The sequence below is a fragment of the Ailuropoda melanoleuca genome, chromosome 2, assembly GCF_002007445.2.
Source record: "Ailuropoda melanoleuca isolate Jingjing chromosome 2, ASM200744v2, whole genome shotgun sequence".
In the NCBI taxonomy this organism is placed as follows: domain Eukaryota; kingdom Metazoa; phylum Chordata; class Mammalia; order Carnivora; family Ursidae; genus Ailuropoda; species Ailuropoda melanoleuca.
This window is the reverse complement of record NC_048219.1, coordinates 22,445,757-22,458,581: the sequence shown is the minus strand read 5'-3', so window position 1 is coordinate 22,458,581 and position 12,825 is coordinate 22,445,757. Positions and strand designations below refer to the sequence as shown.

Genomic DNA, 12,825 nt, shown 5'->3' with positions numbered 1-12,825 from the left:
TATTTTGTAAATATATATTATATATTTATATATAAATATAATTATATATTATAATGTATTTTTATATTATATATTTTTATATATATGGTGTAATATTGGCTTCAGGAGTAGAATTTAGTGATTCATCACTTATATCACTTATGTATAACACCCAGTGCTCATCACAACAGGTACCCTCCTTAATACCCACCACCCATCTAGCCCATCTCCCGCCTACCACCCCTCCAGCAACCCTCAGTTTGTTCTCTATCATTAAGAATCTCTTATGGTTTGCCTCCCTCTCTTTTTTTTTTTTCTTCCTTCCCCTATTTACCCATTTATTGACCATTTCTGGGACTGTTCATTTCGTTATGTAGATCAAAGTTTCCATTTAGTATCTTTTTTTCCCCTGAAGAACTTCCATTAATCTTTCTTAGAGTCCAAGTCTGCTGACAATGAATTCTCTCACCTTTCGCTTGTTTAAAACACCCTTATTTGTTTTCATTTAAGGATATTTTCACTAGATATGGAATTCTGGGATCAAAATTTACTTCGTTCAGCACTTTAAAGATGAGTTTTCTTAAGAGAAGTGGGTAATAATTCTTACTGTTGTGCCTCTATATGTAATGCATCTTTTTGAGATTTTCTTTTTATTTCTAGTTTTCAGCAATTTGGGTAAGTGACTTGATGTGATTTCCTTTTATTCTGGTTGGAGTCTGTTGAGCTTCTAGGAACTGTGAGTTTATAATTTTCTTTTTAAGATTTTATTTTATTTATTTGAGAGGGAGAGTGTGTGTGCGCAAGCAGGGGGAGAGGCAGCAGAGGGAGAGAGACAGAAGCAGGCTCCCCACTGAGCAGGGAGCCCGATGTGGGGCTCAATCCCAGAACCCTGGGAATCATGACCTGAGCTGAAGGCAGATGCTTAACCTACTGAACTGCCCAGGCGCCCCTATAATTTTCATTATACTTGGAAAATTTCAACCATTACTGTTTCAAATATTTTTTTTTTCTGTCCCAAAACAACTTAAGTTCTTTCATTTGTAACATTTCCTCAAAGTAATTTGGTATACTTCAAAAATTAATTTTGGTAAAAAAAATTTTTTTTCTCCCTTCCCTCCACCCCCCCCTTCTGGGCCATTTGATATTATCTCACAGCTTACCTTTTCCTTGTCCTCTATTTTTAGTGTTTCTTTTTCTCCTGTGCTTCAAGTTTTTATAGTCTCTGCTGCTGTGTCTTCAAGAACATACAAGTACACCTATTCTTTTTCTTCAGTGTGTAATCTTTTGCCAATCTTGTTAAGTGAATTTTAAATTTCAGATATTATACTTTTTTTTNTTTTTTTTTTTTTTTTTTTTTAGAAAGAGAGAGAACACATGAGTGGGGGCAGGGGTGAAGGGGGACAGAGGGAAAGGGAGAGAATCTTAAGCAGACTTGGCGCTGAGCAAGGAGGCCATCTGGGGCTCAATCTCACAACCCTGAGATTATGACCTGAGCCAAAACCAAGAGTTGGACACTTAACTGACTGAACCACCCAGGCACCCTCAAATATTGTACTTTTAAGCTCCAAAAATTCTATTTGATTCATGTTATATTTTCTACTTCTTTCATTATGTTCATTTCCATTAAATCCTGGGGCATGTTTGTAATAGTGCTTTCAAAGTCCCTGTCTACTACTTTATCATCTTATGTGTCTGTTTTTATTGACAATTTTTCTCCTGGTCACATTTGTCTGCTTTTTTTGCATGTCTAGCGATTTTTTTATTGAATGCTTGGTATTGTGAAATTTACATTGTTGAATGCTGGATTTTGTTGACTTCTTTTAAAATGTCTTGGACTTTGTTCTGGCAGGCATTCAGGTTATTTTTTGAATCAGCTTGATCCTTTCCTTTTTAAGATGGGGTATAGCCTATCTTAGTGGCCTCTTTCTAGGGCTAATTTTAGCCCTACTGCTGAAGTGCCCTCTTCTGGAGTTCAAGTTCAATCCTCCAGGTGTTCAACAAGTTCGATAGGAACTCCCCACATTAGCTGGTCAAAACTCAAACATCTCCCACCCTTCTGTTAACTTTGGGAATTATTCAGTTTATAGGTACCCAGTAGTTCATTGCCTGGCTAAACGGAGTTTTGCCCTATTCACATGCAGCTTAATATTTAGCAACAGACTCAAGCATCCTCTAAGCAGAATTCTGGAGCTATTTCTCTGGGTAATTTCTCCTTTCTGTAGTAACACTAATTAACATGTTACTAACCATTCACTAAAATCTGAGTAATGAGTTTAGGGATGTTCACTGTAAAATTTCAGCTTTGCTGTATGTTTGAAATTTTAATGAGATGTTTGAAAATCATCAGATTACATACAACAAATACAGTGCCACCATTTATAAAGGTATTTGTGAGATTATCCATTACCATGAAACGGGTTCTAAATCAGAAATGGCTGGGAAAGGCTGGCCATCCCTGTAGCTAGGACAATAGATTGAAAGAGCTTCTAGGTTCAAGCGGCCCTTTGCCCCATTTTTGCAAACATAATCCCTCAGATTGTCTCCTTAGTGGCAATGTCACCTTTCATTTAAGCTATAGTGTGTATATTCTCCTTTTGTAATTAATACGTATCACCTTCCTCACCTAACTTTCAATTGATTCATTTATTTATATTAGTATTGATTCATCATTTTATTCAATGAGTTTAAATCCAGTACTATCATATGTTTTGATGCTCACATTGTTCTAGATTTGATTAGTGGCGTTTGTGCACTTCTGACATGTCCCCATTGTTCTTTGAGCATTTTCTTCTTTCTGGAACAAACAACAAAATGTTCCAGGCTTATCTTGTACTTTCCCAGCCTTGGAACCATCCATTTCTCCAAGGAGCCCTGGTTCCTTTTATTAGCGAATGAAGCCCTCTTGGTGGGCTGAGCTAGAGAAATATATATTCCCTACATATACATACTGGCCTCTATATTTACTTACATTGAAATCTGTATTTATTTAGTTTATAAATACCTCACCACAGCTGGGTTCCTTCTGGTTTTTTCTTTTTAAAGATTTTATTTATTTATTCGACAGAGATAGAGACAGCCAGCAAGAGAGGGAACACAAGCAGGGGGAGTGGGAGAGGAAGAAGCAGGCTCATAGCGGAGGAGCCTGATATGGGGCTCGATCCCATAACGCTGGGATCATGCCCTGAGCCGAAGGCAGACGCTTAACCACTGTGCCACCCAGGCGCCCCCCTTCTGGTTTTTTCCTTTTCCCTATTTGTAACTCCATTCTCTGCTAGCATTTATTACCTTCAATATATTAACTTACTAGGTGTCTCCCTCACTGCTGTACGTATGTAACCAATCTCCCATTGCCAGCATGCCTACCTGGGCACCCTTTTCTTACCCTTCTTGGAATCCAGTATCCTGCCCCTCACAAACCTATATCCTCCTCACTCCTTTTTAAGATAGGTATATTTTTGGGACGCCTGGGTGGCTCAGTCGGTTAAGCAACTGCCTTCAGCTCAGTTCGTCCTGGGATCAAGCTCCACATCAGGCTCCCCGTTCAGCAGGGAACCTGCTTCTCCCTCTGCCTGCAGCTCTCTCTGCTTGTGCTCTCTAGATCTGAAAAAAATAAAATCTTAAAAAAAATGTGTATTTTTAAAAAGCAACCTTGTGGGGTGCCTGGGTGGCCTAATCGGTTAAGCGTCTGCCTTCAGCTCACATCATGATCCCAGGGTCCTGGGATGGAGCCTGCTTCTCCCTCTGCCCCTGCCCCCCACTCATGCTCTCTCAAATAAAATCTTTTTAAAGAAAAAAGCAACCTTGTTGGACACTGAGACCAAAAACTGTCAAAAGACACTTCTGTAGTAGGAGACTTTCGTAAGGACTGGGTATCCAATGAAATTAAGCCATCACTGTTCATTTTAACTGTGATAATGGCATCAAGGTAAACTTTTTAAAAGTCCTTATCATTAAGAGATACATACTTACAGGCACCTGGGTGGCTCAATTGATTAAGTGTCTTGTCCCTCTCCCCCCTCCCCAAGCGCACACATTCTCTCTCTCTCTCAAATAAATCTTAAAAAAAAGAGAGAGAGATACATACTTGCTAGGTGATAGCTACACGGGAGTTGATTATTTTCGACCTAGTCATATGTTTGACATTTTCAAATTAAAAAAAAAAAGGAAAGGAGGCAGGAGGTCTGCAGATTACTGGACTTTATTAAGAGGAATCACTGCTAATTACATAGAAGGTACTTGCCTAAGCCAAAATCCATGAGGTTCACATGAATGTACAGTTAACACAGATAAGAAACAAATGGCATGGTCAAAACCACAAAATATCCTGATGCCCAGGTGATGAAGGCTGGGGTGAAGTACGCACATTTATTTCAAGCTGTTAAAGAGTTTGTGGGCCACCTAGATGGGGGAAAGAAAAGGATGTCATCAACTGGCAGCTTTAATGTCATAGCTTACGAGGTCCTTCATGACCTGGAATACTACTGCCTCTTGCCTCTCCACAGCGTTCCCACACACCCATACCCCTCTTGAGCCCTAGTGAACTACCTTTGGTTACCTGAATACTATCTCCTTTCTACCTAGAACTCTCTTTTCTACTTTTTAAAAAATCTTTTATCTTTCCTTTAGAACTTAAGTTTACATGTCATTTCTTGTAAGCTTTCACCAAACTCCTATCCCCACACAAATCTGTCCCTCCTCTATCTTCCCCATAGAAACTTACACCTCCCATATCAGTGTTTATTAACGCAGCAAATATTTATATAACATCTACTATATGCCAGCTACTGTTCTAGGTGCTGAGTGAGCTACAATGGTAAACCAGGCAGTATCTCTGTCTTGTGGGAAACTTAGGGAGACTAATAACAGAAATGTGATATACACATAAGGTAAACTTCTGACAGTAATAAACGCTCTGAGGAAAATAAAAAGTGGGTGGGGGGGAGCATAGCAGCTTTAAATAGAGGATTAGTGGAAGCCAACCTGAGAAGGTTATACCCAACGAGTTAAGTATTCTGTTTGTCTTCTATGCTGGTTCAACTAAGTGAAGGAAGGGACCATGCCTATCTCATTCCTACATCTCAGCCCAGTGCTTGGCTCATAAAAGTATTTAAATAACAATTTACCGTTTTAACTTTTTTTTTAAATAGTCTATGACAAACATGGGGCTCAAAATCACACCCCCAAGATCAAGAGTCACAAGCTCCACTGAATGAGCCTGCCAGGTGCCCTCATTTTAACTATTTTTAACTCTACATTTCTGTGGCATTAAGTAACTCAAATTGTCCAGCAGTTGTCAATTTCCAGAATTTTTTCACCTTCCCAAACTGAAACTAATCCCCTATTTCCCCTCCCTGAAGCCCCTGGGAACCACCATTCCACTTTCTGTCTACAAATTTGATTACTGTAGGTACCTCATTAAGTGGAATGACATATTTGTCTTTTTGTGATTGGTTTATTTTACTTAGCATGTCTTCAAGGTTCATACAGGTTGTAATGTCAGAGTTCTTCCCTTTTTAAGGGTAAATATTTCATTATAGGCATATACCACAATGGACATTTGGGCTGCATCCACCTTTTAGCTATTAAGAATGCTACTATGAACATGCATGTACAAGTAAGTGTTCAACTGAACTGTCTCAATTCCTTTGGGTACACAACCAGAAGTGGAATTGCTGGATCATATAGCAGAGTTTAATTTTTTGAGTAAAGTGTTTCATTTCTTTTTATTGCCAAATAATATTCCATTATATGGATATATTACATTTTATTTATCTACTTATCAATTGGTGAACATTTATGTTGTTTCCACTTTCTGGCTATTATGAATAATGTTTCTATGAATATTTGTGTACAAGCTTTTGTATAGACATATGTCTTCATTTCTCTTGAGTATATACCTAGGAGAATCACTGGATCATACATTAACTCTATGTTTAACTTTTTGAAGAACTGCCAGACTGTTTTCTACAGGACTACACCAATCTATAGCCCCAACAGAGTGTATGAGGTTTCCAATTTCTCCACATCGCCAACACTGGTCTATTTTTTTTAATGATATGGAGAATTATAGATGCATATTTCATATATAAATTTTCCTTCTTTCTACTAAAATTATGTTGAAAAAGGAATATAATGCCTCTATTCACATTTTATATTAAATGTATTTGGATTCTATTTTTGTTTAAAAATCTGGTAGTATATACAAAAAAACATGGTTATCTCTAGGCAGTATGGGTTCAGTTAGAGTTTTCTATCATAAAATATCTTCCTTAACTGTCACAATGTGTTTAATGGGGGGGGGGAGATGTGTGTGCATTTGTGTATTTCTACTGTATATCACAGAATTAAACCACCTATACTGAATTTTTTTTTAAGTAAGCTCTATGCCCAACATGAGGCTTGAACTTAAGACCCTGAGATCAAGAGATGCGTCTCTACCAACTGAGCCAGCCAGCACCCCTGGAATTGTGGAAGCATAAATAAAGTTGGTTGAGTGGAGATCATTAACTTTTTTCAGGGCAGAAAAAGTCATTTATTTTTTCCTTTTTACCTTTTGACCCCATTCACCCATTTCTCCCTACTTTTTTGATTATCATACCTACTAGGATGGGTATGAACTGGTATCTCATTTGAGGTTTTGATCTGTACTTCCCCGGAGAGCTAATGGTGTTAAGCACCTTTTCATATGCTTATTAACCACCCAAATGGTTTTAATATAAGTATTCAGATCAAACTTTTGCCTACTCTGTAATTTATTTAAAATACCTGTCATATGCAAGAGAGTCAAATACAAATTTACTTAAAAAAAAGGGGGGTGGGGCGCCTGGATGGCTCTGTCCATGATACTGGAGTCAAGCCCTGTGTTGGGTTGGGCTCCCTGCTCAGCAGGAGTCAGCCTCTCCCTCTCCCTCTGCCCCTTCCCCAGCTCTTTCTCAAATAAATAAATACAATCTTAAAAAAAAAACAAAAACAAAAAAAAAAAACTTTTTTACAAGACATACTGGAGGATGTAAATGATTTTAATTTTTTATTTATTTTTTTAAAGATTTTATTTATTTACGTGACAGAGAGAGGGAGAGACACAGTGAAAGAGGGAACACAAGCAGGGGGAGAGGGAGAAGCAGGCTTCCCAATGAGCAGGGAGCCTGACGTGGGGCTCAATCCCAGGACCCTGGGATCATGACCTGAGCCACCCAGATACCCCTATAAATGATTTTAAAGAACAGCCTAACTAGGATGATCGGTAGGGGAAGAAAGGGATAAAGAAAGGGGGGGTCATCAGAAGGGGGAATGAAACATGAGAGACTATGGACTAAGAAACAAACTGAGGACTTCAGAGGGGAGGGGGGTGGGGGAATGGGATAGACTGGTGATGGGTGGTAAGGAGGGCACGAATTGCATGGTGCACTGGGTGTTATACGCAACTAATGGAGCAATCGAACTTTGCATCGGAATCCGGGGATGTACTGTATGGTGACTAACATAATATAATAAAAAATCATTTAAAAAAAAAAAAAAGAAGAACAGCCTGTTATTTAAAGGTACAAAATCCAGCTTCCCCGATGTTTAGCAGTCCAAGTTGGGACATCATTTCTCTTCTTTAAGCCTCAGTTTTTTATCTGTACAATGGGGCTAATGAGACTTATCTCCAGTAAAAGTAATAGAATTAGGTAAGATTACTAATGTAAAGTGCTCAGCACTGTACCTGACATATACGGGCTTATTGCTAGATCTGCCCCTAGTATGGAAAAGCTGTCAGCACCAACTCTGCCTGGCCACTGTAAGCTTTCCCCTTCCTGATTTTAGGCTGACTTACGCAGTGGTCCCTTGCATGCAGGAAGTCAAAGAGCTCCTCCGTGCAATCCTCCTCTGTCTGTGACCTGGAGGATACACGCTGGTCACAGAGCTCTAGCCGCTCCCGAGCCTTTACACATTTCTCCAGCTGCTCGCATTGCTCTCTCACTGTTGTTAGGGGATCCTGAAGGAGAAACATAGACAAGAACCGAAATGGGGGTTTTAGGAGATGATCCATAAACCATCAGCTTTGATTAATACAACCACCAAACCAAGGTGCTGCCTCTGAATTACCGTGCAGAAGGCCAGCTGGCAGAGCCACACTGCCGCCAGAAATGGCAGAATGGGGTCTCCCACTCAATTCTGATGCTAAGTGGCAGGGGCAAGTTTCACATTCCTGCCTTCCAAGGTTGCCAGTATGCACTGAAAGCCTCAGTCCTATCTGAAAAACAAGGTGGTAAAGGAAACCTAGCCAAACTTGACGTAGATCTACAGGAGGCCTTACTTGTTAACACAGCATTTTGGGATATCTAATGTCTGTGAAGTTGAATTCCCCCATCTGACAGCCAGGCCTATATACCCCAGCTGCCCAGACAGAAAGGCAATGTTGACATGGAGAAGGACTATATAAGGAAAGTTCCTTCCAGAGTCCTTTATTAAATCGCAAACAGCAGATAGATAATTGCATACCAGGCCCTCAAGATGCCGCTCTGCTCCCTGACACCATGACGGAAGAAGCTCCAAACCCAGAAAAGACTCAGCTTCCCAGGCCCACATCCCCCAAACACTCCACAGCACAGGAAGGAAGTATTAAAGACTTTTTCCATTTCCATTTCTGTTCTCTCCAAGGTGTCAAGTAAAGACTCCTTAAAATGCCCTTAGAGTTTCACGAAGCTCAAACTTCCTTTTACTGAGATGGTTCCAAACCTGAGACGGCTCTTACCACTAATTCCTCCTCCTCCTCTTCCTCCTACAAAAGGAAAACAAAATTAATGTCAGTAGCAACTTAGGACATATATTCCCAATCATACTGATGTTGTAATTACTGAAGATAAACACTGTATTAATACTGTTTTAAAATTTTCTGTATTTTATGATGCTTTGACATTTTAGGGGCTTTGCTAATCCTGGAGAGAAAGCCCCTCCCAGGGGACACATCTTTCATATGTAAACCAACCAATCCAAAACGCTTATCACCAATCACTTCCTTTATCTCCTAGACTGAACCAATTATTGCTCCTGCCCTAATCATCCTACTGCCAAGTACCAAACAGCTAGAGCCCACCCCTATAGCCCAGAACCCACAGAAATTACTCAAATAATCCAATCCTAAACTTACCAGAGGTTGCCTATCCTGCTTCACCCATTCTTTCCCTCAGAAACCAAGAGTCTGGTTTCCCTTGCCCCTTCCGCTGCTCCAGGCCCTTCTCCAGGTGGTGTGGCCTTCCCCCCCTTCTCTTGGGACTCATAAGTAATTAACTCTTCTTTCAAAAACAGTTGTCTCCTTGCCTATAATCTTACCATACCTAATTAAAACAAACCCTGAGTACATTTCAACAAGGACATACTATCTCACTTTCATTAGCAACAACCTAGTGTGTAGGACACCCTACTTTAAAGTCGGGTGCCTGGGTGGCTCAGTTGGTTAAGCCTCTGCCTTCGGCTCAGCTCATGATCCCAGCGTCCTGGGATTCACCCCCATGTCCAGCCCCACATGGGGCTACCTGCTCAGGGGGAGTCTGCTTCTCCCTCTCCTTCTGCCCCACCCCCCTGCTTGCGTTCTTTCTTGATTTCTCTCTCAAATAAATAAAATCTTTAAAATAAAGTTTATAAAGTAGTTTCAAATCTGTAATTTGATTAATCACAACAGCCCCTTAAGGGCTCCCAGTTTAGAGATAACACTAATTAGATTCTTTCTTTCTTTCTTTCTTTCTTTCTTTCTTTCTTTCTTTCTTTCTCTTTCTTTTTTTCTTTCTCTCTCTCTCTTCCTTCCCCCCTCCCTCTTCCTTCCTTCCTTCCTTCCTCCCTCCCTCCCTTCCTTCCTTTTTTAAAATCTCTACGCCCAACGTGGAGCTTGAATTCACCACCATGAGATCAAGAGTCACATGCTCTACCGACTGAGCCAGCTGGTGCCCCAATTAGACATATTCTGATATAGATTCGAGCTGATGTTCACATGGAACACACATCACTTGAAGTATTTTGTTTGAAATTCTGGTAGGCCCTGGTATTACCAGAAATAGCTCAATTTAGTCCTTACATCCCAAACAAAGTTAGGAGGAAAACTAACATTTTTCTAGACTCTGAACTTGGACTGGGAATATGAAAATGGCCAAACCTGAACTTTTCTTTAGCCAGAGCTTAACTAAAAATGGTTACAGTTACTGCTTTTTGACTCGCTGAACTCCCAAGACTCTTAAGTAGACTATCAGCGTTAAGCGCATGAAAGGTCTAGACTACTCCACTCACAAGCTTAGAAATACCAACTCCTACCTATTTACTTCTGATTCAGGTACACAACCTCAAACCTAATTTCCTTTCTTCCAAGGAGAGCAGTGTAAAAGGAGCATCATTTTAGGCCAAAATCTGGGGCACAGCAGAGTCTGATCAATATTTCAACCCGTCAAAAGCAAGCTGTTTGCCTGCCTGCGCATGCACGTATCCACATTTGGGGGAAGGGAAGAAAAGGTATATATGAAAATAAAAAGAATTGGCTCAGCAATCCCTCATTATGTTTTCAAAATTCCAACACAATCTGCTTCATTCTCTACCATGCCCTTTGGGAAAGAGACCAAAGCTCATGAAAGCTGGGAGGGCGAAGGCAGGTTCAACTATAACCCACGCTATTTATTCTCACAATTAGCAAAGATCTCTTCTAAACACAAAGATGATTTTTGGGATGTCAAATTCTAGTTTTTCATTAAGGTTTCTTAACCTCGCTCTTTTTTTTTAAAATCTTTTTTTTTTTTTAAAGATTTTATTTATTTATTCGACAGAGATAGAGACAGACAGCGAGAGAGGGAACACAAGCAGGGGGAATGAGAGAAGGAAGAAGCAGGCTCATAGCGGAGGAGCCTGATGTGGGGCTCGATCCCATAGCGCCGGGATCACGCCCTGAGCCGAAGGCAGACGCCTAACCGCTGTGCCACCCAGGTACCCCTTAAACCTTTTTTTTTAACCTTGCTCTTTAAAAAAATTCATACTGAAAAAGTTTCCCAAAAAATTGATATCATATTCTGCCTCAGTAAGAAACCTGAAATTATTATCCTAGAAGCAAGACCTTTGTATCATTTCCCTATTAGCAATGCTACTACATTGATCATTTTGATAATTTTGTGTCAAAAGTATCAAGGCATGTTTTGGAAAAACAAATCCAAATACTTTTTTTTTTTTTAGTGATTTTTTATTATATTACAAATCCAAATACTTTAAGTCTGAATATGGACTACTTCATGTAAAATTTCCCATCAATGACAAAAACCAAGGTCACACTAAATAAAAAGACTGAATGTCCAAAAAGTATAAGTTCTTCATAAAAGACCTCAGTTTTTTGTTTGTTTGTTTTAAAGATTTTATTTATTTGATAGAGAGATGACAAGCAGGGCAGAGCAGCAGAGGGAGAGGGAAAAGCAGGCTCCCCGCTGATAAGGGAGCCCAAGCAGGACTCCGGTATCATGACCTGAGCCAAAGGCAGATGATTAATTGACTGAGCCACCCAGGCGCCCCGAAGGCCTCAGTTTTCTTAATTTTAAAATTGACTACCTTCTTTTTTCATCTACTGCTGTGGTTGAGCCCTACTGAACTTTCTGGTATACTTCCTGCTGAACTTCCTGAGGCTGGCTCCATTTCATTCTGGTCCCCTTTCTGAAAATAAGACTAGGAAAAATTATGGGATAAACTAGTTTCCAACTATTCGGAACCCATAAACCTGGAATAGCTGCCCTGAAGTGACTACAGAACAAAGCATAGGAAATGCGATTGAAAACCAAAAGCTAGCTGGCTTCTGTAAAGCTGTGTAGCACTGGGGCTAAGTCTTGGCTCTGAAACCATGCTGCTTGGATTCAACTCCCCGCTCCATGATTAAAGCTGTGGTCCTTAGAAAAGATATTTAACCTTTCTATGCTAGTTTTTCATCTGTAAAATGACCATAATAATAGTATGCAATACTTACCTCACAGGACTATTGTGTGGCTTAAATGAATTAGTCATATAAAGAACTTGGAATAGTAAGCAGTCAATTAATAATTATTATATTGGCATTCTTACTCTGGGAAAGTTCCCTCTTCCATCATCGCAGAATTATACTACACATTCCTATACTGTCCCCAAATATACCTCCCACCCCCACCCCTACCAAAGAAAAAGAAACCACTTCTTCACAGAAATTAGCATAAGGCCAGATCTCCGGAGCCTCCGTAGAAGATGTGGCAGGATTCCTGACCTGAGCGGAGAGAAGCACTAAGGCCGGTCGGCTTGCTCCCTAAACCTGTCAAACCAGGGTCTCAGATCACCTGATTGGCTAAAAATAAAGATACTATTTTTACAAAAGTTTAGACGACACAGCATTTTTCGCCGTCGTTACACCTTCACCGCACTCGCAGAATGGGGAAACCAAGCCCAGAAAATGGCTAGTCATCTCCTAGCCCAAGATGAATAGACAAATTCCGGGGAAGGGTCGAGGGAACCCGCAATCCCGACCATGCAAACTCTCGGGCCAGCAGGGCCCCGGGTGTGTTTTGGCGGGGTAGGTCTTGAGCCTCAGGGTAGGGAAGAGAGTCAAGTCGGTCGCCTTCCCTTACCTCCTTGGGATCTCCGGACCCGGTCAACATCTTTCGCTCGTCCTCCAGCCCCATGTCCCGGTACGGTTCTGAATTCAACACCAGCGGCAACAGCGGCACCTACTCCACTTCAGGATCAAGAAGGACTTGTAAGGGTCACTCGACGGATATCCGGCGATCTGGCCGGAAGTGCGGCAGACTCGTCGTAGTCGCGAACACACGCTCGGATTGGCATATACTACCGTCCAAACGCAGGGGTTAGGGGGAGCTGATA

At 40.7% G+C, this 12,825-nt stretch overlaps 1 protein-coding gene across 2 annotated transcripts; it reads right to left on the bottom strand.

Annotated features, from left to right (window-relative positions):
• Positions 1-4,158: 4,158 nt before the first annotated feature.
• On the bottom strand, positions 4,159-12,778 carry LOC100469420 (cytochrome b-c1 complex subunit 6, mitochondrial). 2 transcript variants are annotated; one of them, XM_002919462.4, is made up of 4 exons: positions 12,573-12,725; positions 8,717-8,743; positions 7,796-7,957; positions 4,159-4,377 (listed from the first exon to the last, which is right to left on the bottom strand). In XM_002919462.4, the coding sequence occupies exons 1-4, from the start codon at positions 12,624-12,626 to the stop codon at positions 4,345-4,347; spliced, it is 276 nt and encodes a 91-aa protein (XP_002919508.1). In that variant the 5' UTR covers positions 12,627-12,725; the 3' UTR covers positions 4,159-4,344. The 2 variants fall into 2 exon arrangements, with proteins under 2 accessions (XP_002919508.1, XP_011223612.1); XM_011225310.3 differs by lacking the exon at positions 4,159-4,377 and adding an exon at positions 8,068-8,215 and having other exon boundaries at positions 7,816-7,957; positions 12,573-12,778.
• Between the last annotated feature and the right edge of the window lie 47 nt (positions 12,779-12,825).

Bases quoted from the DNA above. Each gene is read 5' to 3' on its own strand.
- LOC100469420 (XM_011225310.3), bottom strand. From the start codon at position 12,626: ATGGGGCTGGAGGACGAGCGAAAGATGTTGACCGGGTCCGGAGATCCC. The intron at 8,744-12,572 runs GTAAGGGAAGGC...TTCCTTTTGTAG, and splicing joins GGTCCGGAGATCCCAAGGAG to GAGGAAGAGGAGGAGGAGGA. The intron at 7,958-8,067 runs GTAATTCAGAGG...TTTCTCCTTCAG, and splicing joins GCCAGCTGGCCTTCTGCACG to GATCCCCTAACAACAGTGAG.